This window comes from Cryptomeria japonica, chromosome 3 (assembly GCF_030272615.1).
Source record: "Cryptomeria japonica chromosome 3, Sugi_1.0, whole genome shotgun sequence".
Classification (NCBI taxonomy): domain Eukaryota; kingdom Viridiplantae; phylum Streptophyta; class Pinopsida; order Cupressales; family Cupressaceae; genus Cryptomeria; species Cryptomeria japonica.
This window is the reverse complement of record NC_081407.1, coordinates 976,627,166-976,653,490: the sequence shown is the minus strand read 5'-3', so window position 1 is coordinate 976,653,490 and position 26,325 is coordinate 976,627,166. Positions and strand designations below refer to the sequence as shown.

The 26,325-nt window shown below is 38.0% G+C and overlaps 1 protein-coding gene across 5 annotated transcripts in view; it reads left to right on the top strand.

Annotated features, from left to right (window-relative positions):
* The window catches only part of LOC131076214 (uncharacterized), a 139,978-nt gene that overhangs the window by 26,336 nt on the left and 87,317 nt on the right, over positions 1-26,325 (top strand). For all 5 annotated transcript variants that reach the window (XM_058013287.2, XM_058013283.2, XM_058013284.2 and 2 more), the window contains 4 exons: positions 4,790-4,910; positions 5,173-6,729; positions 11,426-13,258; positions 21,998-23,182. In XM_058013287.2, the coding sequence (XP_057869270.1) occupies positions 4,842-4,910; positions 5,173-6,729; positions 11,426-13,258; positions 21,998-23,182 (4,644 nt within the window). In that variant the 5' untranslated portion in view covers positions 4,790-4,841. The remainder of the gene's footprint in view (positions 1-4,789; positions 4,911-5,172; positions 6,730-11,425; positions 13,259-21,997; positions 23,183-26,325) is intronic.

Below are 26,325 nucleotides of genomic sequence, written 5' to 3'. Positions count from 1 at the left end.
GAATATAACATTTTTAAGTTATATTCCATATATACTTTCAGGATGTTTGAGAGTGGTTTCAGACCTCCAGGAGTTATATTGCAAAATCTAGTTTTTGGAGGATTCTTCAGTTTTCCAGACTTAGTCAAATTTCAGGATCAGGGCATTGCAGACTTAGCCAAATTTCAGGATCAGGGCATTGCAGACTTAGCCAAATTTCAGGATCAGGACATTCCAGACTTAGCCAAATTTTAGGATCAAGACATTCCAGACTTAGCCAAATTTCAGGATCAGGACATTCCAGACTTAGCCAAATTTTAGGATCAGGACATTCCAGACTTCATCACTCACCAACTTGACCTAACTCAAGCGGAACCTGCTATCCAGGTGATCCCCCTGGCGACACTCGAAAGCTAAAGGCTAACAGACAAAACCCTAAAAGACCTAGAAAACAAACCCTAGAAAGCAAAAAGCAGGGGTCCCCATTTGCAATGGGGTGATGTGTGAATACGTCACAACAGTACTTGAGCCTCCTATCACGCGCCTGTGGGTTCAGTTCTGAATCATCTCAGGTGTACTATTATCCGGCCATCCCTGCTGCTCGAGGTGCTGCGTGAACTCATCTTTGCACCCCTGTGCCATAAAATGACACAGCTGTGTAGCATCGACTGAATTACCAACCTCCATCTGTCCAGTCAGTTGAGCCATGTCGTGTGCAACATCCGAGAGTCCTTGCAGCTCCGTCAGGAATCGTCTGAGTGAGCCTGCTGGGTCACTCGGATTAGGTAGTGTGATATGGAGTCCAGTGAAAGTCCCCTCCAGGCCACTGCTTTGCCCGTCCTTTCCCTGCTGTGTCTGATCAATGGGTCTCTCCTCATCTGGGATCATGACCTCGCTATCTGGAGTCACGTCAGGCCTGATAGCCATGTTATGTGGTGCGGGGGAGGGGGGCAGGTGTGGGGCAAGTGCGAACTGTCCTAGCCACCCGTCCAACGATGCGTCTATATCCTCATCTGTCATGGTACCCAGGGCTGCCTCTAAGTTAGCTGATGCCGTACCAGTCTTTGCTGCCCTCGTACCAGTTCCCGCCGTACTCGTTCCTGTTGCCGCTGTGCTGGTCTCTGCTGCCATCGTACCAGTTCCTACTTTCGTCGTACCAGTTTCTGCTGCCAGTATGGCTAAACTGATCTGTGGCAACGATACTTGTCGTTGTGCCGGTGGCTTCCCTTCGCCAATCTTCTGGAATAGTACCCCCACAGGTCGTACGTCCCCTTTGGGGCTGGCGACTGCAAGTGCCTCCTGAGGTACCAGGTGTGCCGAGGCTAATTTTGAGGGCGTAAACTTTACCCTCGTGGTCTTCCATTGTGCCCGCAATCCCCCTTGTTGCTCCTCTTCTTCATCTTCTTCTTGCTGGCATGATTCTGTTTCCTCCTCTTCCTCTATGGTGGTGTGTTCCGACAGATGGAACCCTTCATCCCCATTTTCCTGTTCTTCTGTTTCTTCCGCTTCCTCGGACCCTTTAGTACTGCTACCCTCTTCCACTTCCACAGATGTGTCTAGCTTCCTCCTCTTCCGTGTGGGCTGCACTGTGTCGCCAAGGGTGTCCAGTTGAATGTAGTAGTACATAGTGGGTTTATTTGGTTCCACCCGTCCGTGAGGTTCGAACGTCCCCCAACCCTCTGGCAGTACCTGTAGGCATACTGCATCTAGGAAGAGACTGATGGCATGATGGCACATGTAGAATGCTTTGTATTCTAATCTCAGGAAGTCGTGGATGCGTTCTGCGAGGAGTTGCCCCCAGTTGTACACTTTCCCGCATCTGTCCCCGTTCATTAACCCAATCATCCATATGGCGATATATGAAGCCCGACTGGCCCCTGTCAGGCGGCTTTTAACCAGGTCCATCAACATCCTCCACTCTCCTGGTGCGATAAAACTATTATTATTCGTACACATAACACACTTATAATTATTAGTTGTACTAACATACATTTTTACCCCTAACAAAGCACTAGCACCCATTAGGCTTCTTAACAAGATGAAGGCAACATTTGGCCGAGAAACAACTGTAAGACTTGGAAATTTTCAATTTGGGTACTTGACCAAGGACTTAAAGGGGAAAACTGCAAGAACCACAAGCACCCCCTAAACAATAAAACCCATGTATATTTTCTTAGATTGATTATCAACAATGGGCAAGCAAAGGCAAAGATCAGATTGCATAAGGAAGCACAAAATGAGACATGGAATTTGGTGTGCTAACAGGTTCTATTGCACATCTGTTTCATTTTGTTTTGCATTGAAAGGTATAGATGAAAACGCTAACACCAACAAAGACCTTTTACCATTTTTTGTGAAATTAGGTTCATTAAGTTTTGGCTGCCATTATCAAGTATCATATCCACCATTTCATCCTTGATTTGGCAGTTATGAGTTAATAAAACTTCACAATGGTTTGCAATTTTGTCATTGGCCATGAGAATTAATAGAGAATTCAGGGTGTTCGGATTTGATATCTAAACTTCTGAATTTTTAGGTTATGGTTTGTGGAATGTATGGTGTGCTTGTGATAAACACAATTGGTGTTTTTCCAATTGCTAGAACTTTTTAGCAGAGCCATTGTAGGAAGAAGAATATATATTTTTGTTCAAGGATCAAAACCCAAAGAGGTTCAAACGATAGATATAATAAAGTTGATAGAAAACCAATCCCCGTGTGCCTTCTACAAGGTAGGTTTCATAAGGCAGATTGTTGTCTTTCTTGGTATTGACCTAAAAAAATTCATTTGCCTTCATGTGTGTGAATATATACAATGTTGTTGGGATGCACATATCCAACTGAAATTGGGTCACACTGGAGACACATTGGAACTCATACTAATTGCAGGTGCAAAATGCACTCAAATCGGCACTTGAGGTGTATGTGCTGTATTTCTCCTAAATTTCACATTATGAAAAGCACAATGTACTTGAGAGAACTAACTCTTGGAAGAAGGCAATGAAAAAAATATATATTTGATTTCATTGTACCATGTTTCATGATAATATTATGTTTTAACTTTTAAGTTTCAAGTTTGGTTTTTCAGTCCAGACTTTAAGGCATACCCAAGTTTTTGGGGTTAAGCACCCTGTAGACTCTGTGTCCTGACACCGTGCAGGCCTATGGTTTGAAATTTAGCACTGAGTTCTGCATACCTGCAATTGCATACCAGTGCATCCTTTATATATATAAAAAATGAAGCTGCATGTATTTTTTCCTTTTTATCATACATAGGGATATGTTGTTCTACTATTGTTTTCTCCTGTATGTCTGTCTACTTGCAGCCATTTGTCAGAGATACTCATGTGGTAGACTGAACTGACAGTTATAGTGCTTTATGGATTAGGTATTTTTGAAATTGTTTAATAGCTAATTTAGTAGTTTGCTAAGAAAAGCCCGTCTCTGGGTCAAGTTTGTTCTCAGTCCAAGTTTGTGGTCTGGTTTGCTGTGGGTGCACGCAAGGACTTGGGGCCTCAGATTTGGTTGGCTGCATCCCAGGAGAAACTGGGTCCAAATTCTTACCCCAGATCAAACTCTCTGCAAACCATGGCTTTTTTTAGTTTATTTTGGTTTTGCTTTTTCTTCACATTGCAATTTTTGATTTTGTCATCACTTTTCACAGAGAATAAATAATACATGTTCATGGTGGGGAACTTATACAAGTAGCACTGTAATGGTTAGGGAGCTGAGCGTAATATGGTATCAAGGCCATTATTTCTCGAGACTTTTCTTTTACTTACATCTCTGTACAATGATGGCTAATTAGTTTGTTCTTAAAAATGGTGGTGGTGTTATTTTTTCTGGTGCTGCTGCTGTTTTAAGTTCATATGCTACTCTTTCCCCCTTTTCTTTTTTTCTACTTTTGGGGATTTGTACAACTGTTGGGGGCTTTTATGGTTTGTCGGTTGTCCTTTCACAGTAAGTCTTGAAGTTTTACCTGCTGCATTTCTCTGTAAAAAGCAACAATAACTGGCTTCATGTTATAAAAAATAACACATTTTACTTATTAAACCTTGTGTGTTCACTACATTCGTATCCTGGCATTAATTTTTTCTGCTTTCATGGTTCTAGAGTTTATCCTAGATGTTGCTACCTGAGTGCAACATCAAATGTTGCTCTTAGTGGGGTCCATGGAAAGGGGGTCACATCTTTAGTATCAAGGTAGAAACCATCTTATAAATTTTTTTATGGTCGCTTTGTTTATTATTTGTTTGTTATTTGTTATCTAAACTAAATTCCTGTTTATAGGTTAAATATGTATATGTTTTCTGTATGGACATACCCAACCCCGAACATTTTTGCTTTACCAGTGTACCTGATTCCAACCCTGAAGCCAAATTGGTAACTTAGGTTAGTAACCAAATATTTGAGATTTTCACAGGGAAACTTCATATCATGTATCGGGACACAACTGTGTAAAGTTTTTGATTCCAGCATTTTGAGTCTTCTATGAGATTTGTTTTCAAGGAATTCTAAGATTTTAATTTTTCTTGATAGAAATTTATATGTTAACTAATATTCCTGGCTAAACCTCCCTCTCTCCCTCTCCTCTTTTGGTTTGTGTTTTGATAAATGGCCCTTTTTGCTATTCACATTTTTTATGGCAGCTATATTTCTCTATTTATTGGATAAATATATGGAGGCACATAGTATAAATAAAAAGTAAAATAAATATTCTCATACTGTTTGACCTGTGCAGGACTTGTTTAGGATTTATAGACCATTCATCTTCTGAAAGGATTTCTTCTCATTATCTAAGTTGCATTGCTAGGTATTTGAAGAGATTTGATGTATTGTAGAGGAATGAAGGAAGGACGCTACATATGCACAACATGGAGAAAAATGGCAGAGATGGAGATGACATTGGCTCTGGGTGGCTTGAAGTCAAGAAGGTTGAAATTCAAATCAATATGTCTGCTTTCTTATTTGGTATCTGTTTATTTCAAATTTAGTTGCTAATTCTTCGCCATGCTCTGAGGGTTAATTTGATGTAACTCATGGTTTTCTATTGCATTTGAGTTTTAGTTTGTTTTATCTCTATTATTGCAGATTGTTATTTATTTTCATAGCTTTAGATGGATATATGTTTTCCTATCCACATCACAGCACAAACATTCAAAAAAGTCCTCTTATTCTGTTTTATTGATTTTGCAGAAGCACAGATCAAATACCAAACTCTCCATTGCCCAGAGTATTGGCTCTGGCATAGCGCGCCCTGAGTTGTTGAGGAAAGGACAAGTGGGATTTTCACAGAATCACACTTCAATATCTGGGCAAGGAAGGCAAATTTCCTCTAATAAATCTTCAAGTTCAAGGAACCCACAAAAAAATGAAAATGATGAGAGAAATGAACTTAACAAAAAGACAATGCTTGAAAACAAGGAATCGGATATCAGAGTACAAGTTCATAATTCGCAAGTCCTCGAAGAGGAAACGGTCAAGAAAATAGTTGAGCATTCGCTTCAATTTGGTGAAATTAAGCCTTCTGTTCAGGCAATTGGTGATTATCTGGAGAATGTTGAATTGAAAGACAGGGCAACTATAAGAAAGCATGTTCAGGAGAATTGTGTAAGAGACACTTCTAATATTGTTAACCTTGAGGTAGTTTCTCCAATTGCACAGGTTCCCAAAATTAAGTGGGGGAATCTTGAAGAAGATGAGCTGAAAGGAACTGACTCCACAGTGATGGGCACTGAACTAAATAAGCATCAAAATCTGGATGGTCTTTATATGGTGGAAGATAAAAGGCCCTTAGTTGTAAGTGCTGCCCATGTTATTAGCAAGAAAAATGACTCCTCTGGCCGGGAAACTTCAAGAATTGCAGAAGAGATGGAAGAAGCTGTATTTAGTGATGCGTCTTGTGGCAATTCCAAAATGGCATCGGTTAATTCAGAGAGTGACATGTTAATGGAAAGTTCCATGGATATACCTGGAAAATCTGAAGTTTCTGTTAAACAACTCAATGAAAAGTCTACTGAGATTGAAGAGTTTTGTAAGGTACAGGGGGACAGCTCCATCCAAAATGAATCTGCAAAAGTTGATGAATGTCGAAGCAAACCATTATCAATTTCAGATGAAACTGAACTGGCATCTAGTCAAGATCCCAATTCTGGTTCCAAGGATGATTGTTGTTATTCTTTGGAAATAACGATTCCAAACAAAGTATCTGCTGCAAGTGAAGAAATTCAGGAATCTGTCTCTCCAATAGATAATATAGATGGTTATGAAGGTAGGGAAAATTCACCCAAATTTGAAAATATAAGTACAGCAGAGGACACCAATACTACAAAAGATACAATGCAATTGAGAGCCCCAGCAGAGATCATAAGTGCAGATTCTCAGGTAGATAGGGAGAAGTTTAACGAGGACAGAAGCATTGCAGAAAACTTGTTGATAAATGCATTTGAGAAAGGAGAAACAGGAGAGAGCAAAGAGAGGTTTAGACAGCGGCTTTGGTGTTTTCTTTTTGAAAACCTGAATAGAGCTGTTGATGAACTTTATCTTTTATGTGAATTAGAATGTGACGTGGAACAGATGAAAGAGGCAGTTCTTGTGCTTGAAGAAGCACAGTCTGACTTCAGAGAACTAAAAACTAGAGTTGATGGATTTGATAAAGCAAGAGAATCCTCTTTTGCTTCCCAAACTTTGTCAAATGCAACAACTGTCAGTGCAAAGGTTGAGCACCGTCGACCTCATGCTCTTTCTTGGGAGGTTAGTGTTTATGATTTTATCACATGCAGATTGTTGTTTTGGTATTTCTTGCATTTATGCTTAGAACCTTTTCATACAAGAGACAGCAAGAGGAGAGGCTTTGAAGCTTGAACATGTTAGCTATTATTTATTTGATTCTACCATAGCTCTTGGATATTGAATACAAGTGAGTGGATGTGGCTATTTTAATATGCCTGAATGGTATACAGTATATATGACTTGTGGTTCTGAAATGCTATACAGTGTTCCTTTGCAATGATTATACTTCCTTTGATTTGCTTAAAGGTGTGACTATTGTATAACAAACTAAGGGTTCCCTTCGAGCTTCATAACATAACTTAGAATTTTCTTGCATATTTTAGTATTTTTATTTTTTACAAAATACATCTGATATTACTCTAGAGAATAAATGATTTACTTAAGTTGAGCATCTGTGTTACTAGAGAAGTCTTTCTCTATGTAGGCAAGAAAAGACAGCTCTTGTGCCTGTGCCTGTGCCTGCATGAGCAAATAATTTGTATGTTCCTAAAACTACTCAAACTTAACTTGCATAATTGAAGCTAAATTTTATCTAAAAATTTGCAACTTCCCCTGTTGGGTAGATAGGTATTTGTCTGGAAAGTAGCGTTGCATCTTGTCCTATGAAGGGGAATGGTTGGTGCAAACCTTATTGTATGCCAGAATCTCTGGCAGCTGTCCTTGATCATCCAGGAATTCTAGGAATAGGTTCATTCCAAGAGACGGGCATTTTAAAGGAGGTTGCATTCAGTTGTATCCATGCCCAAAATCCTCTAGATTTTGAGCACTTAAGAAAGATATGGTTAAATTCTCTGCTCTTTTTGACACACTGTAGAAAACATTCACAATACCCGCCTTGTATTGTGACAACTAAATCTTGATGCATTACCAGCCATCCCAACATCTTGTATTTAATGAAGGTTCTTTCTTTCCTTATGACATTACAATATCATCGCCATCTCTCTTTAGGGTTGTTGAATCACTAATGCTTATTTAGCTGGAAGGCAATAGTTATCGATTGTTTGTTGCCTTGAGTTTGTTTTTGCCATTTATCTTTCTCCTTTCAATCATTTCCAATCCTTAGTTGTGTGTTTTCTTTCGAAAAATTGTTTTAAGTATTGAGTCATTGGCGAGCTTTTTAAGATTCAAAACTTGTGTAGGCTCTCAAAGAGGTTATGACAACCTTGTTGGAGTTTGATTGTACCATCACAATCTCGTTGTTTTTGAAAGAAAATATTTGTTGATGTCTTGCCCAAGTCCTAAAGTTTATGTCAAAATCTGATGAAATCTCCTAATTCTATTCAAATGTGATAAAAAACTCTTAGAAATGATGTTGAAAAATTATTATGGTTTAAGAATCTTTGCAGTCCTTGACAAGGCAACCTTGTCAGAACTCAAAGTACTATTCAGAACCTCTGAAAATTAAGCATCATGAAGAGTTCCTAAAGTTTCAAAAATAATATTGAAGCTTAAGGATGTTGGAAAAAGGAAGGAAAATGTTCCAGGGAGACTTCATGAGCAATGTATCAAAGAAATAAGAGACATTTTGAAGATTACAAAGAAGTGTGGTAAAGGCGAGTCTCCTCTATCAGCCCCTTAACCTAGTTTCAAAACCATTGTTAGAAGCTGATAAGATTTTGAGAACCTCTCAAATCTCCAACGCACAAGTGGATACAGAATTCATTTCAAAATAAGAGCTATTAATATGGCGGGACTTCACACACACCAATGTTAATAGAGCTTTTAATATGGCGGGACGTCACACACACCAACATTAATAGATGCCATAAATGTCCTCACGAAACACGAAGACATTGAATGTAGATTAATATAAAGATGCAAGGCAAAGGGGAAGATTCTTTAACAAGTGATTGTTGGGAGTAGATGAAAAAGTGCAAGAGCAAATTGTAGAGTGCATCTTGATTGTTGTGCACAAAGGATTTCAAAAGTAGTATAAAACAAAAAGCTCTCCAAAATTCAGAGGCACATAATTGCCTTCTGTCCTTGTAGTTCATAGAGAAGGGTGATTTAGTTTTACAATGCCGGTTCATAAAAACTTGTTCACCACAGGATTTCTTGCCAAAATCAAAATTCCCCTAGATTTGCTTGACTTTGTGTTGAAAAATTTGATTTGCTTCCTTTATAAACTGGTCTTTGCAAAAATGAAGTACAAATATCTTGGATATAAGCATCTGTCGGGTTTGGAAAGCATGCTACTTGAAATTGGAGATATGAAGTTAGGGCATGTAAACTTTTAAGACTTTAGGAAAATAATGGGTAATAAAGATAGGTCTCCAATAATGTAGTAACTGGTGAAGAGTGGGCTCCTACAAGGAGTGGGATTCCTCATGGTCGTGCAATGCATAGACCTGGTTTCGGAGTGCATAAATCACTATGACCCTCAAACTAGAGAAGGAAGATGGCAGATGATTGGGTGATAGCTAAATTGGATGGGGAATCTCTTAGTGCATTTTCCCGGTTGCCTCAAAGGGAGGTTTGTCCAAATAGACACTAGGGTAACATGCTAGAATTTCGTTGAGAAGAAAAGTGCATGTCGCAACACCATTCAAGGCGTTGGTTGGTAGTTCCTAAGAAAGGGAAGGCCAAAAATCCTCCACAAATCACATTTCACCGATGGCATTCTGGATATCATTGTGCTTCTCCACAGATTGATTGGTAATGAGGATGCTCTTCCACTTCAACTTTGTTTTGCAATAAAGCAGCAGAATTGGTTCTTTAAGGAATTGTTAGTTACTATTTGACATTATGTTTCATTGATATGTTAGTTATGGTGTATGGTGTATGTTATCACATATGGTCTAGAGTGAGTTTTCTGTAGGAGAGTGGACGACCAAGAGTCATGCTTTTAGGATCGATTAAGCTCAAATGGCAAGAGTGAATTCTGGTATTATTTGTAATGTAGGAGTACTAAATTTTTTAGATTATTTTCCTCCCAAATATGTTGTATACATTCATTTTGTAGGTTTTTCATGTAACACTTTTCTTAGCTGTTGTATTTCATGTGTGATGATGCAATCGATTGTAATGTCCCCTACTAGGAGGCTGCCTGTTTCCCAATGATTAACATACATCACTGTACATTATTATGCTTAAAATCAGTTTATTAAAACTAGGGAACAATTAGGATTCATGATACATTTGACAGTTACTATACTTAAATCCCAATTCTTACTTCCTTTTTAATCCTTAACCGTGGATGGGGATTTACTTGTCTAGGGCGTGATGACACCACCTTGGAACCTCCATAATTGGGCCCAGGTTTCAGGAACATCCGTCCAGACCACCCTTGGGGCTCACCTAATTTGGGATGGATTTACTTCGCCTCTCCCTAACAACACCATTCCTCTCCTTATGTAAGGGGGGGGGGGGGGCAATAGAAATGATTAAGTAGTTGGGGTATGAGTATAATAACTTCTCATTTATTATGAGTATATATGTAATTAAGTAGGACTGTCATACATATTGCAGTCTATATTAATGTTACTATTAAATTCTGCATAAGAACATTATCTGACCTCATATATTAAGCACATCCCCATGCATACCACCAAGAACAAAGATGTTACTGCCTGTAACTTAATAACAGTTCTGATCTGATCTGATCTGATCAATGGTGATGTTACTGGATGCTTTGATCCTTTCCTTTATATCTCTCAATGTGAGGGAGAGGTCACACCTCTTCATCATGTATACCCTTTGGCAAGAGACACCCTTTCACAATCAGATCTGCACTTCTTATTTAAATCTGATCTGTACTTCTGATTCCCAAATTATCGCCCCTTCAAATGAGTTCTCTTCTCCCTTTTATACCTCATATTTGAGGGAGAGGTCACACGTCTTCATCATGTATACCCTTTGGCAAGAGACACATCCTTTCACCATTAGCACCCTTTGAAAGAGTGCAACTCTTCATTATTTCTGCCCTTTGAGAGGGACATAACCTTTCACAATCAGATCTGCACTTCTTATTTCAATCTGATCTGTACTTCTGATTCCCAAATTATCCCCCCTTCAAATGAGTTCTCTTCTCCCTTTTATACCTCATATTTGGAGAGTCGCAACTTATCATTTCATGCCTTTTGACTATTCATTAACTTCAATCAAATTTTATTATATTCCTTTGTATTTTAATTTAATTTTTTTTTTTTATTCTTTTGTATTTTAATTTTATTATTTTTATTTATTATTAAATTGTATTTCAAAGTGGGGACATTACATCAACGAACTTTTTTAACATTAATCCACCTCCTACACCTCATATTTGGAGAGTCGCAACTTATCATTTCATGCCTTTTGACTATTCATTAACTTCAATCAAATTTTATTATATTCCTTTGTATTTTAATTTAATTAATTTTTTTAATTCTTTTGTATTTTAATTTTATTATTTTTATTTATTATTAAATTGTATTTCAAAGTGGGGACATTACATCAACGAACTTTTTTAACATTAATCCACCTCCTACATTTCTTGTGTTTCTAGAAAAGAGTGTCATGTGTATTTTGTGTTCACCAAGATATCTTGCAGTGGCAGAGTAAACAACCTTATATATGTGCTTTTGGTTTAGTCATGGTGTCATATAAGGAATTTCATGTTTCAAGTGTGAATTATATATTTGTTATCTAGCTTTTATCTCATTGATTGGTCAAACTGTAGGTACGAAGAATGGCAAGCTCACCACGCAGGGCAGAAATACTTTCTTCATCCCTTGAGGCCTTCAAAAAAATTCAAGAAGAAAGTGCAAGTAAAAATGCAACTCGCTCGAGTAAGAGAAGAGATACCACTTATCCTCCATTGGCACAAAGCCGTAGGGAAAATGTTCCAGGGAAATCGTCTGCAACAGCACGTGACTCAGTGCCGACTTCTAAAGAAGTTAGTGCAAAGCTGAAAGGAAAGCAAATATATAATTCTGAGTCTGGAAACCGTGGCTCCATGGGTGAAAAAAAGCATGCTGAACTGGTTAAGTCAGCTAAAGAAATCTCATCAGAAGCTAGAATGGTGCAAAAAAATCCACATTTTACATCCCCTCAACTATCAGGCAAGAGGGAAGGAAACTCATCAACATGCAATGGTTCAAGTTCTAGTTCAAAAGTTGAACTTTTTAGGCCTGTTTCTGAAATGGACGCAGCCAGTACTCGGCGATTAAAATTACCCTTGTCTGAAAATCGGGCTAACAAGAACGGTAAAGGAGGTGATCCCTTTCGGCGTCAATCTGCTATGGACAAAGAGAAGGACAGGAGACCATTACTAACAAAAACATTGGATGCTTGGAAAGAGAAAAGGAATTGGGAAGATATACTTGCATCACCTCTGCGAAGCTGTTCTAGGACTGCTCATTCTCCAATTGTTAGCAGGAGAAGCACAGAAAGGGTTCGGGTTTTACATGATAAATTAATGTCACCTGAACGAAGGAGGAAGAGCCCTCTAGACATGAAAAAGGAAGCTGATGAAAAGCATGCCCGTGCAACAAGGATAAGAAGAGAGCTAGAGAATGAACGAGCTCAACGCTTACAACGAGTATCTGAAAAATTGACTCGGGTTAGTGAGTTGCAAGCTGTAAGAAACTCCAAACTTCGAGAGGGCATGCATGCCCGGCAACAACGTGGTGAATCACGCCATGAAGCTTACCTGGCACAGATTTCAAGAAGAGCAAGTGATGAGAGCAATAAAGTAAGTGAGGTTCGATTTATTACTTCTTTGAATGAAGAGAACAAAAAGTTGTCATTACGGCAAAAACTACAAGATTCAGAGTTGAGAAGAGCTGAGCGTCTGCAGAATATCAAGATTAAACAGAAAGAGGATATAGCTAGGGAAGAAGCAGTATTAGAACGAAGAAAACTACTAGAGGCTGAGAAATTACAGCGCCTTGCTGAAATACAGCGTAAAAAGGAAGAAGCCTTAGCAAGAAGAGACGAGGAACGTAAGGCAGCCAGTGCAGCACGAGAAGCAAAAGCTGTGGAACAAGTCCGGAAAAAAGAAGTCAGAGCCAAAGCTCAACGTGAAGAAGCTGAACTTCAAGCACAAAAGCTAGCTGAGAGGTTGACTGAAAGTGAACTTCGACGGAAAGTCTACTTGGAGCAGATACGTGAAAAAGCTTCCATGGATTTTCGAGAACAAGCATCTCCCTCATCACGGCGGCCATCAAGTAAAGATGGGCAGCAAAGATCTGCATTGAATCAATCTTCTGAAGGGTATTCAGCAACTGCAGTCACTGGATTCACATGCGTTGCTACAAGTTCTTCTAGTAGTCTTTTACAGCAGCAGTCGTTTAAAAAGAGGGTGAAAAAAATACGGCAGAGACTGATGGCATTGAAATATGAATTTGTTGAACCTCCAGTGGGTATTGAGAGCAATGGGCTTGGCACAATAGCAGTGGCAGGAGCTGCCAGATTAAAAATAGGAAGATGGCTACAAGACCTTCAAAGGTTGCAGCAGGCCAGGAAGGCAGGGGCTGCAAGCACAGGCTTAATAATTGGAGAAATGATAAAGGTACACAAGAATAATTCTTTAGGAGTCGAAATAGACTTTTATAATTTTTCATCTCCAATGTTCAAATTGGTGAAATTAATGTTCTTTATATTAAACAGTGAGAAAAACTATAGCTGAGTAAAGTTGAGTGGTAAGATTATGTGATATTAAATTATTTGTGGACAGTATAATACTATAAAGTCACGCGAATGTATCTGGTTTCATCTTATGGATTGAATCTTTTCTTCTGTTATTTTTTTATTGATAGGGATCTAAATGCTACACTGAACTCCCAAATTTTATGAAACAAGTTTAGTTGAGACATACCAAGGGTTGGAATTGGGAATCAAATTCATACCAAGCCAATTGCTGTCCAATCATGAGCTATGTTTTCTTATTAACTTATGGCTTTGGTGGATAAGGTTATATACCCCGGAGCATAAGTTTTGCTTCTTTTGGAAGTTCAACACGAATTCTGCAGCTCTTCTATTTTGAGGTGAAAAACAAATAATTTGATTCATACATCTAGAAGCAATATAGAAAGCAATATGATATGCCCAAGATGCAACCTCTGCTAGTTTTTTTTTCCAATAAATTAGATCTACTAATTGGAGACATATGCCTTTAGCTGCAGATATAAGTTTACTAGATTTGAAAATTAGCTCCAGAGCAGCTATCTGACATCTATAGGCAGAGGCAGATTGAGTATAATCATTTCCATGGCATTGAGATCAGAGATTTTATTGCTGGCATTAAACTAATGATTTTGCGTTACCCAAATATATTGGCCATATAACTAGGTTGTTAGTTGAGTTTGCTAAATGCAAAAGGTCCAACTTACAGGGCATATGTAGATTGAGAGAAAACATAAGATGTTAAAAAAAGATCACACATCCCTAAGCATATTACAATTGGCATTCCTCTTTAGCAGTGGCAGCCATGATTTGAGCTGTTCTATGGTAGAGTGACTTGGTCCTTCTCCTAATTTCACTGACTGGATTCAGAAGCAATAAAGGCAAATGCTCTCCATATCGTATTATATTCTTCAGTAGAGCCACATTTTGTGGATGTAGTAAATCAAATTTGATATCCCATAGAATTCTGCTGTGTGTTCAGACCTTTGTTGTAGATTTGTCATCTTAAATATTCTATTATTATTTTGTTGAAATGATTGGAATTTGAGTTTATTGCACTAACCATTTCCAATCAACTTGATAAAAAATTCACAAACTTAACAGAAGCTTTATGCTTTATAAACATTGTTCTTGGATATTGTATAAATTGAATTGAATGTTGATAGATATCTTCCAGATTTAAAGGGGATTTCTTTTAAATTTCATTGCTGATAATTCTCCTTTTTAAGGATCTCATTTCCCTTTTCATTTGTGGAATCCTGGTAGCCCATGGCTCTGTTGTCTTTGTTGCAGGGTTGTGGTGATAACCTAATCCTTATGCTTTCTGCCTCTGCTTCTTTACCCCTGCATTTTGATCTCTCAAAATTTTGTTCACATAAATCTGCATTGGGAATGCTCTCATTTGTTCTTTTGATTCATGGTAACGAGATTGTTTTTAATGTAGCTACTCCATGACTTGAGGCTCTGTAAATGTTTTACGCTCTTCTTGTGTTTGTGCTGCAGCATTGTTGCCATGACCTAAGCCTTAAGCTTTCTTCTTCTGCTTCTTGACCCTTCCAGCTGATCTCTCCAAATTTTCACCACATAATTTTTTATTGGGAATGCTTTTATTTTACATATTCCTGTAACCTAAGTCACCAGGTTCGAATTCAAATTCGAAGTTCGACAGCTTTGAAATTCGAATGAAGTTCGATGAGGAAAAAATTCGAATTAAATTCGCCATATGTAATTTTTTTAAATTTTTAATAAATATATGTAATATATCTATAATATTATATTAAATTTAAAATTAATATAAATATTTTACAATATAAATTGAAATTATTGGAAATAAAAGTATATTATGAATTTATAACACATTATCTTTATACATTACTAAATTAAAAATACATCTATCATAATTTTAATACTTTATCTTCGGGGTTGGGGGGCTCACCACAACTATAGTACATCGAGCCTTTAATCACTATCTTTATATATTAATAAATATGTTTAACAAATACGATAAACTCCTCTTTGAAGTCGATTTTTCGCAGTGGGACGGCCAGAGCAATATTTCATCAAATCGATGGTTTTCACCCATTCCTCCCGCCACTGAAGAGTAATCTCCTTTCCGCGATTCGTTGCAACTGATCAAGCATGGAAGAATCGAGTTGGCACGAGTCTTAGTCTCCCCCCATCCTTCATCTGATCTGCAAAAAAGCCATTCGATCCAAAGAGTCTCCTACACTTGTCAGCTTGGATTAAGAAAGTCGGGCCTGTCTCAGTCCCAGTGTGATCCTGTGCGACGCCTTTCACGTCTGTGGGCAAAAAACCCTTGCTCCAGCACAGCATAAGGAGAATACATTTAACCATTTTTGGATTCGCGACGACAGAATATATTTCGATTTTAAAAGCCCTAGTTCTGCTCCGTACGAATTTTGGGCCGAATTTAAACGAATTTTTAATGTTTTATTGAAATTTGCCAAATTTCGAATTTCATGTATGAAATTCGGCGAATGCGGTGACTTAGCCTGTAACAATGGCTCCATACTTGATTTCATGTAATTCAGTTGATTTTAAAGTACTAAATTCCAACTAAACCATCACTTCTTTCTATAGCTTAAATGACAGCTGTCAGTCATATAGCTAATTATTTTCAACAATCATTACTAGTCTAAATGGATGGAGGAAATTACCCAAAAGGAACCCTTTAGGGATATTGAAATATTCTAAATTATTGTCAAGAAAAAACACAGTTTAAATTTTTTCTAAAATGAATGCTTAAATTAGCAAGCAAATCTGTAGAATTTTATATTGCCCCTTAACAAAGATGCTTCTTCAGTAAGTCACTGAAGCAACCACAGCTGATACTCGTTTTATTTCCTGGCTTTATTGGACTAAAATTGCCTTTATAATGAATTTGCAACTAGTGCACCAACCTATTCTCAACAATGAGGGCTTTGCTTCAGGAGATGGCTAAATCAGGGGTATAAAAACCTACGACTTCACATATTTAGTGTCTGATGACACCTCTTTCATCTGGACTGGGCCTGCCCCTGTAAAGAGGAACAATTAAGTAAAAAGATAGTTGGTTATGTTCCATTTGACCTTAGATAGGATTCTAATGGATGTGATTGTTTTGTGAGTTGTCTGTGCAGGGCATGATTGATATATTTTTGCATTATGAATGAGGCATTTGTTGTTGACTACGATGTAACTCGTATTCAATAGTTAGTGACCATGGCATGCTTACTTTGTCTAGGCAGTCCTTGCATGTTGAATATGTGTCTAGTGCATGAAATGAGAATCCTTGATTGTGACTTCGATTGTGAAGATGCAGAGATCTACAACAAGAGATATGTATTTTGTAGATTTGTGATCATGATTAATCATTGTTCTATTACTTGGTTAGACTTATAGTCTGTTGGGGGTTTGAGGGAAATTCCCCTGGCAAGGTCAAGGGTTAGTTGCCATCCCCAAAATGAAGACCTTCATAGCACACATCATTTTCATATTTTTTTCTATATCTTAGATGGGCATGTTATAAACAAAACAAGCATTGAATGGTTGTAAATTAAAAAAAAAAGTAACTAAAATGTGCTTGGGTATGTTAGGGGTCAACTAGCCAACCCCTAGCATGCCTGGCATACCTTGCAAATTTTTTGATTTGTAATGTCCCCTTTTTGGGAGTGCCCTAAATTTACCTTTCCGTCTGCTGTTGCAATTTAGCCAGATCTGACTTGATGCTGATTTCCTCTTTGGATGCTGATCCCTGTTTACTTGGATGAGTGCTATTGCTGAATGGTTTGATCAATTTATTGGATAGCTGGATATTGTTTGTTCTCCTATGAGGATCGATGTTCCCTTTGAAAAATGATTCCTTGATGCCTTGTCCCATCATGGCCTTCCCCAATATACATCTCAATGTCTCCATGAAGATGACGTCCCTTGGGAAGTTGCTGCCCTTTCAGAAAGGATCATGCCTCTTCAAAACAGAACTTCAATGATGCCTTTTCATAACCAATTGTTACTATTGATGGTTCTCTTAATCACACCTCTTAATGCTTCTTCCATCGCTGGTCTAATTATTGCTGCTTGTAATATTTGATCACTGTCTAATAAATGGCTGTTTCTATTAGTCGCCGTTCCTTAAGTGATTACCTCTGCTCATTGCCATGCTGTTCAATCACCAATTCTTAGAAAATCATGAAATCTTAAAGATAAGATGATTTTCTTTGGCATCGATATCTCCATCATGACGGGGCCACGATAGTCTGCCCTTCCCAAGATTGCTTGCACTCAAGCAATTTCAAATTTGGATGCTCGAAGATTTCCACTCCTTCCTGTTGTGACCTAATCACACATCACCCCATTCCAAATGGGGACCCCTACTTTTTTTAGGTTCTCTTAGTCTTTTGGCTTTGGTTTGTTGGGTCTTTTTGTGACAATCTCGTCAGCCTCCTTAGTTTGCAAGTGTTTAGGGGTCGATTTGATCAAGTTTGCAGCTTGTTAGAGCAAATTTTGCAAGTCTAGAACTTGTTTTGTCTGTTTTAGGGTTTTGCCCTTCAGACTTGGATTTGGCTAAGTCCTTTCCTTTAGGGTTTTGGAAAAAATGAACATTGCATTGGAATCAGAGCCCTCCAAGGAACCCACTAGTGAAATTATAGCGAATTTTGAGCAACTTTCTATTTTTAGAAAGTTCCTATTTTTTAGGGATTTCACTGCCTCTTGGAGTGGTCTAATTTTGCCAAAAATCAAACTTACTATTTTTACCAGTTTCTATTTTTAGTAAGTGTCGTCTCGTCTTGTTTTGCCCTAATCCTAACACGTTGAAGCACTTACCATATATAGTAAGTCTATTTTGGCAGGTTCATCAACAGGCAAGGCTCCTGGTACTAAAGACTGCACATTCCTGAACATGTCTAAATTCGGAAAGTTTGAAAAAGCAGGGTGACTGATTGAAAAATGGCTAAGTGTGGACTCCCATTCCAGAAGTGGAAAGCATTGAAAATCCTCTAAGTTTGGCAGAGAAAATCACTTCAATTCTGAACTTGGCATCCTAATCTGGAAGTCAGAAAAATTGACCAAGTCTGGGAGAAAACCAAGCAAGAATCTCGCATCGGAAGAACGCATCCAAATACACAAATGGGCGCCAAAATAAGGCCATGGAGGAATTTTCCTCAATGGCAAATTTTCCATGACAAGGAGATTTTGGCGCTCAAGAAAGGAAGTGGGTGCTAGAATGGGGTGGTGGAGGAATTTTCCTCCACGTCCAAAATTCCATGACCACATCAAAACAGTGCCCAAGAGTTCGGTAGACCACTAGATTGAGGGTGTTGTCCTCCACACCATGAATTCCTCCACTGTGCCAAGTTAGCTTCCAAGTCAGGTGTGGGGCACCAAATGGAGGGTATCAAGGAAAAGCAAAAAGTTTGTAAATTCCTCCAAGGCATGTGTTTGGTGCCCAAGTTGGAAGATGGGCGCTAGGTAGGGGGTATGCAGGAAAAGCCAATGATTATCATAGATTCCCCCAAGATATCAGATTCATGCCTAGGTCAAGGAAAGAAAGTTGAATCCCAGGCATCATGGAAGGGTCAAGCAGGGTCAGATTCCTTCACCACATGATTTCCATGCGTAAGTCCAAGCCAGAGTGTTAAACCAAGGCGAGCAAGAAAAAATTCTCCACAAGGTGTGTTTGGCGCCCAAGAAGAATGGAGAGCGCTAGAAAGGGGTGACAGAGGATTCTTCCTCCAAGCATAGAATTCCTCCATGGGGGTGAATTAGTGCCCAAGGTCAAGGTAGAGCGCTGGATAGGGGGAATCAAGGAAAAAGTCAACCAAGTCAAATTCCTCATGATGGTTTTCATGCCCAAACATGTGTGGAGCGCTAGGGAGGATAGATTGCTTTTGAGATTGTTGCGATAAGTTGTTGAAGTAGTTAACTTAATACATTGTTCAATATGATGGTGTATACTTGTTCTGTTTTATAACTTGCATGATCTTGCTCTCTTCACTTAGAATAGATTTGTTTTCTAGTACTTAGATGAATGGGATTGATGAGATTGTTTGCAGTGAAACCCTTGCTCATACCTTTTGTTAGTAGCTGATTGTTATTAACTTTGTAAGGTTAGTCTGACCCTTTTATATGTGGAAACTTAACTTCAATTATTGGGTGAACATTGTTCGTTGATGGTGTTCATTGGTGGTATGAAAAACTCCTGCACAACCTTTGAAGATTGCACCGTCGTTGTGTAGTTGTACGAAGCTGGCGAAGCAAAGTGTGGTTGTTTTCACCCAAGCAATCATTGTCTCTTTGTTCTTAGAGTTAGCATAGATTTCCTAAACCCTCTCTTATTTACTTTCAACATATTTAAATCCAAAAATCCTAAAAAAAGAGCTTCCCATTGATAAATCATTTGCAGGTAAATTCCTTGAAAGTTGCAAAATTGTTTAATCTTCTTCTAGTGTGCGTAAGTCCCCTTGGATTACCAGCAATCACATTAGCCAACTGAGTCACGTCCATTGCACATAGGAACCTTGGAATGAATTGTCTGAACTTACTGCAATCTTAGCATACAATCGTACTTTGATCAAGAGAGAGTAAAGTGACCGTTGGGCAACTTTATTCTGTGTTAAGCGCTGTCATAAAAAACACGTGAACACTTCCTAAGCAGCATCTTTTGTGGGTAGGTCCTTCCACTTAATCAAGTACTCCGAAATGGATTTGTTCCTTAATTTCTTCTCTCTCATATCAAGAACAGTTTTACGTTCCAAAATTAACTTGCCTTCATCATCAAGTGGGGGTAGTTGCAAACATGTGGTAACATGTTGTCCCAACACCTTTTTGAGTCGGGATACATGAAAGATATTGTGGATCCTGGTGTTTGTTGGTAATTCCAATTTGTAGGCTACCTTGCCTGCCCTTCTCAAAATCTTGTATGGCTTGTAAAATCGGGGTTTAAGTTTCTCGGCTCCATTGACCTTGATTGAAGACTGCTTGTAGGGTTGTAATTGTAGGAAAACCAGATCCTCAACTTCAAATGCTCTTGAGTGTGTTCATAATATCCACGTTTTGCTGTACTAAGTCCTTGGCGCTTGGTACCCGGCTCTCTTGGAGGATCAAACTTCCAAATGAGGTTGCCTCGTATCCATACACGGCCTTGAATGTCCTATCAACATACGATGGGTGGTAATATAACAATACTCCCCAAGGTGTAACTGCTTGATCCATGCATTCTGTTGTCCTGTAACATAGTTTCTTAATTATCCTTCCACCCATTTGTTTACAATATCTTTTTGTCAATCAGTTTGGGGATGATAGCTTGTACTTGGTGTGAGTTTGGCCCCTGCTAGATGGAAGAGTTCTTGCCAAAATAGCTTGAGGAACCAGATGTCTCTATCATTGATGATGTTTCTTGGGAGGCCATGCAGTCTGAAAATCTCCTTGAAGAAGACTGCTATGCTGACTTTACCAGAACTTCTGTTGGTCAAGGATGGCCTGGACAAGACCTTTCCGAATGCATTAGCAATGGCTGCCTCGTCATTTTCATCCAGTCACCTTTCTAGTTTAAAAGGTGCTACATTCCTTAGCACTAATTAAGCACACCTTGAGATACCGATATTTCGTACTCCAGTCCTCAATGTCAAAACAATGTGAGGCAGATGGAAAAAGGATAGTGTCCTTTTGGAGTTAAAGGCCTTGAAACATGAGCTCCAAGATCAACAGACTCGTTTTTAAGAAAAACTACAGCAGCAGACCCAGCTCACCCAAGCACAGGCAAAGCAGGCCTCTGAGGCTCAAGATATATTAAATTATTAATGATGGTTGAGAAGTAATGCAGGCAAAGGAAAACTTCAAGACACATCTAAAATGATGGTTTATGGCAGCCAAGCCCTTGCAGGAGCAAATAACTCAAGTGTATGCTCTCCATGCATAATTCAAGAAACTCAAGGCTGACTGTGCTGCTCTAGGTAATTATTCTACTCACCAACCCCACAACATTTCCTTGCTGATTTACTGCTTTGTTATTAGTGTTGTCAGAGGGGACTGACTTGTCTAAAATGAGGAATAATGTTTACTGTGGATTTAATGGTGTTTTGTGATTGCCTACTTGATATATTTTGCTGGCATTAGGTAGTGACATAACGTTTTATGTTCGGCTGTATAACTAAAACCATATGTATTGTCATTTGAAAACAAGTCTATGTCAAGGAAGGTATGCAGATTTTTTACCTCCCTTTACCAAATAATTGTAAAGGCACTTCCTGGAAGAGAACATCTGATTATCTGTTATTTATTGTGTTCATTATTATTGCTGTTATTATTTATATATTGCTGTAATTTTGTAGTGTTGAATCAGTAGCGAAATGAACAGACTAGAGCTAGGATAAAAATTGTGAGACCTTCTGATGGTTTAGTTATTGTCACTTTGAGAAGGAAAGTGTATTTTGAAAATCTATGGGAATTCTCAACATTTTTAGATGAATACTACTTTGGCTATTGAAGCATGTCTATTTCCTATAATTGTGATGTTCTGCAAAATTTATCGTGTAGCCTATTCTTCTCCCACAATTATTATTTTTGCACTGTTAGTTTTTTCCATGTTTTCCTATTGTTTTATACTGACAGTGTTGGTTTTTTACAGTACCTTGAAGGAAAGGAAGCTGAGCTTCATGCGGCTCGCCAGGCAGGCTTACTTGATTTTATTGCTTCTGCACTTCCTGCCTCACATACATCAAAGCCAGAAGCTTGTCAGACAACAATTTCACTTCTTCGAATAATGAAAGTGGTGTTAGCTTTAGCGGCCAATCGCAGCTATTTTATAGCCCGTAATTTATTGCCCCCTCTTATTCCTATGTTGTCGACAGCTCTTGAAAATTATTGTACCATTGCAGCATCAAATAACAGCTATGCTGGTGTGTCAGGAAACACTAACACATCAACTGATAAATTTTTTGATGAGAAACTCGAAACAATAGGTGAAGTGCTGGGAGGGCTTTTATGGTCTGTCGCAGCTATCATGGGTCACACTTGCTCCGATGATCGTCAATTGCAGATGCAGGATGACTTGGCTGAACTGATTGTGGCTTGCAAAGTTATTCACCATTTGCGTGACTTGTTTTCTCTTTTTGATAGACCTCAGATAGAAGGGGCTCCTTTCCCAGCTCCTGTACTTCTGGGGCTAAAATTATTGGGAATTTTGACGTGTAAGAGGGGAAATCTTTCATTTGAAGGCTGGGAAGCATGCTCAACCCCAGTTGTTATGTTACCTGCAATACAGAAATTTGAATCTGCAGACAATGAGGGAACTTTGGCTTCTGTGCAGGATTCTTCTTCAGAGAAAATAACTGAATATTATCCATTTGAATGGAATTCAAAGGAGGGAACACAGATATCTGAACCTGGTTTGATCAAGAAAGAGGAGGCAAAGAGTGAACTGCCTGCATTGGAGGAAAATGAGGAGCTTAAGAATGCTGTTTGTGAAAATGTTGTAAACACCAAACAGTCAGAGTCAACTAGAGTAAATATGGCAAATATCAGCCCAGAAGAAGCTGCTACTTGGGAATGGACAAAGTCATGTAGCTCACAAATGAAAGGTGGTGGAAAATCAGCAGAAGAGGCAAAGACTGAGCCAGATAATACTTCATCAGAAAAGGTTGATGACCAGAGGGTTTTGGCAAGAAACAGAAGTGAAAAAATGCCAGGAGCAATCACCAATCGATCTATTGCATTTTTGGTATCAGTTATAGCTGAAACAGGCTTGGTAGGTCTGCCATCACTGTTGACTGCCGTTCTTTTACAAGCGAATCCTCGAGCGAATTCTGAGCAAGTAAGTTATACCGATAAATGCACCAATGCCTTTGACTCTGGCCCCATTATTAAACATTATCTTATATCATGTGAAACTTACTGAAATTTGTAGCTTTTATTTGTGATGCACGTCTCTACCTAAGGTTCATATCTGGCTTGGTGTATAATCTTATCAGCATTATTTGTGATACATATGTGCCTCAATTCACTTGTTCATTGGCCTAAATGTTAACAATCTTACTTTGACTAGAACTAGCAACTTGTTGATGGCATAGTCTGACCTGATTGACAAGGCATACCAGCTGTCTATCACTTCATTTTGCTAAGCATACTGGGAATCTTTGACATAGTTTGACCATGTGATAAGTCATTGGCTTTATAGGTAATCTGTTTCAATTATTTAAAAGTACGTGAAACTCTCAAACAGAATTTGTTGCAGATTTACAAATTACAGATTTTCACATTCATTATTTACAGACAGGAATCGATTTTTCTGTCTGATGTGTCTACAGACTTATGTATTAGTCAATGCAGCCATGAACCTGTGATGCTTTTATATATTTTTACTCTTTAATGTTTACTTTTATATTTATTATTGACATGAAAATACAAATATTATAATAAAACCTGCCTATTTCTATTTCTCTAAGTTGCCAAATTGGAATTGGGTGCTGATATTGGTATGTGGGTATGGTATTCTAGTATGACAATTTGGGAAGCTACTTATGTACTGGGTACATCCGTAACAAAATTCCTAAATATACAATAATATTTAATTAAATAAATAATATTAATATGTTTAAATATTAATGAATTAAAATTAATTAATTTATGAAGTAATATATAGTATATAGAACTAAATAATAAATATGCAGATTAAAATATAATTAAATATCATTTTAACACATTAATATTATTTTTTATGAAATAATATATACAACTAAATAGGAAATGTGCATAATAAAATCTAATTTAATAATAATATTAATATTACATACATAAAAGTAAAATGTTATAATATAAGTAATTTATATTTATAATTTATAAATAGATTTATTTATAGGCTCACCCCTCAGCTGACCCAAACATCTTGAAGTAGGCTTCTCTATGGGCTAAATGAACATTCATTGGTGCAATCATCAAGTCTACCAATCATGTCTAGGTGTTTGGACCCAACTAGGTCCTAGCAATATGGCCCAATTGTTAAGCCATTTGTTGGTGAATTGTCTAGGGGTTAATTTGCCCAATCGTCGAGTTAGTTAGATCATATGGTGTGGTGAAATTGTCAAGGTGTTAAATCTCTCCGTTGTTAAGCCAGAGTGTTGTTGTGGGGAAGCCAGATCCCTCATGCACTGTATAATGGGGTGGAGGTGTTAAGTCAACTAGATCAACAATCGGGGCACAAGATCAAAGCCAAGATTGTAGGTCAAGCCAAACCAACCTTTGGACAAAAGACATTGTATTATAATTTAACCAATATAGCTGGTTCAAGCAACAAGAGGGTTAAAATATATTGTAATTCTGATTGAGCAATAGATGATGTTGAAATGTAATGAAATTGGTTTCTTATAAAACTTCAAAGATTCAATTTCAGTATATTCCTAGATAAGAGCAGTGACATAGAAATGCTATGTAAGTCTATCTTGCTTACATGAGCTATGTTTATTTCCTTGAGTGATAACAGTATATTTTTACCTTTGGAAACATTAGAGACTGAAAAGTGGATATCAAGCTAGAATAGGAGACTATAGTGAAAACAGGCAAAAAATGCAGATTTGGACAACTTTGCACTTTTTGGGCGCTATCACAGAGAAGTGGCCATGCCGCCACATAGAAAGCAAGTTATATAAGAGAAAAAAGGCACATCGTAACATGTGCCCCTTATATAACCTGCTTTTTATGTGGCTGCATAGCCACTTCCCTATCACAGCTGTACTAGAGTTTGTATGATTGTGTAAACATCCATGGTGCATAGAAAAGTAACAAGATGTATAGATTCCAAATATCTGCAAAACATAGAAAGTACAAGACGACAACAAAGGGGATACTACAGAAAAATAATAGGAAAAAATACAGGTTGCTTTGAATAATGCAAATTAATTGAAACTATATCGAATCAAATCAGATGATGGAAATACAAGAGAGGGGAAGAAAACTTAAACCAGTGAGTGAGATGCTGAATTTTGGAGAAGTTACACTCATGAAGCCACCTACATCTAGGACAGGGGATAAGGGGTTAATTGCTTGGGAATTTACCCAAATTGTCAAGCCCTTATTTTGGGCTTTCCACCTCCATTGCAATAAAATAAAAAAATGGATTGTTTGTGTGTGCTCCTGTCCTATGTGTATCTAGAACTAAGAGCAGCTGTATAAATAAATACGTGAATAATATTAAGTGTGTCTAACACTATATTTTGGTGTATGGTGAGGAAAAGCTGGGAAAATGAAACACCAAGAACTGGCAAGAGAGATGAAGTAACACAAAACAATGTAATAAACTACAAGTATGAATAATAAACTGCAAACAAAATATTGTTGTCTCAAGATGAGGAGAAAGAAGCAACATTAAAAGTTCAATGGGAAAGGAAACAAACTAGAAGATGGTTTCCGTAAAACTATAGAGAAACATAGAATATAAAATAGAGATAGTTTCCTTAAAATCATAGACAAACATAGAATATAAAATAGTAACCAATAAAGCTACAACATTGATATTTTGTTAACAAAACAAGCATAGATTTTTAGAAATCCATAAAGAAATGTAGATAACAAACTTGGAAGTCTAAGAGGAGTAGATAGCAAGCTTGCAGGGAATATGCCAAAGTTTTTCTGACTCGCTTGTAGTGACTGATGCTCGCTGACACAAGCGTATGGATGGCTGTACATCCGTACGGAATAATGGCAACGAGGCAATAAAAACCTTTGAGGGCTTGGAGCAAAAGTCTCCAATTTTTGTGATTTGACAGTTGACTTGGGGCTTTTGGGGCTTCGGGATGCAATGGTAGGGTCTGTTTTGGCCTAAAGTGCTCTAAAAATTCAGCTACCTCTTGGATTTGGCAACCTCCTCCCAACTTCAAACCCTTGTAGATCTGGCCTCACAAGCCTGATTTGGGTGAAACAAAAGTTAATTTCAACTTTTTTTGACTCCCTAAGGCCTAAACT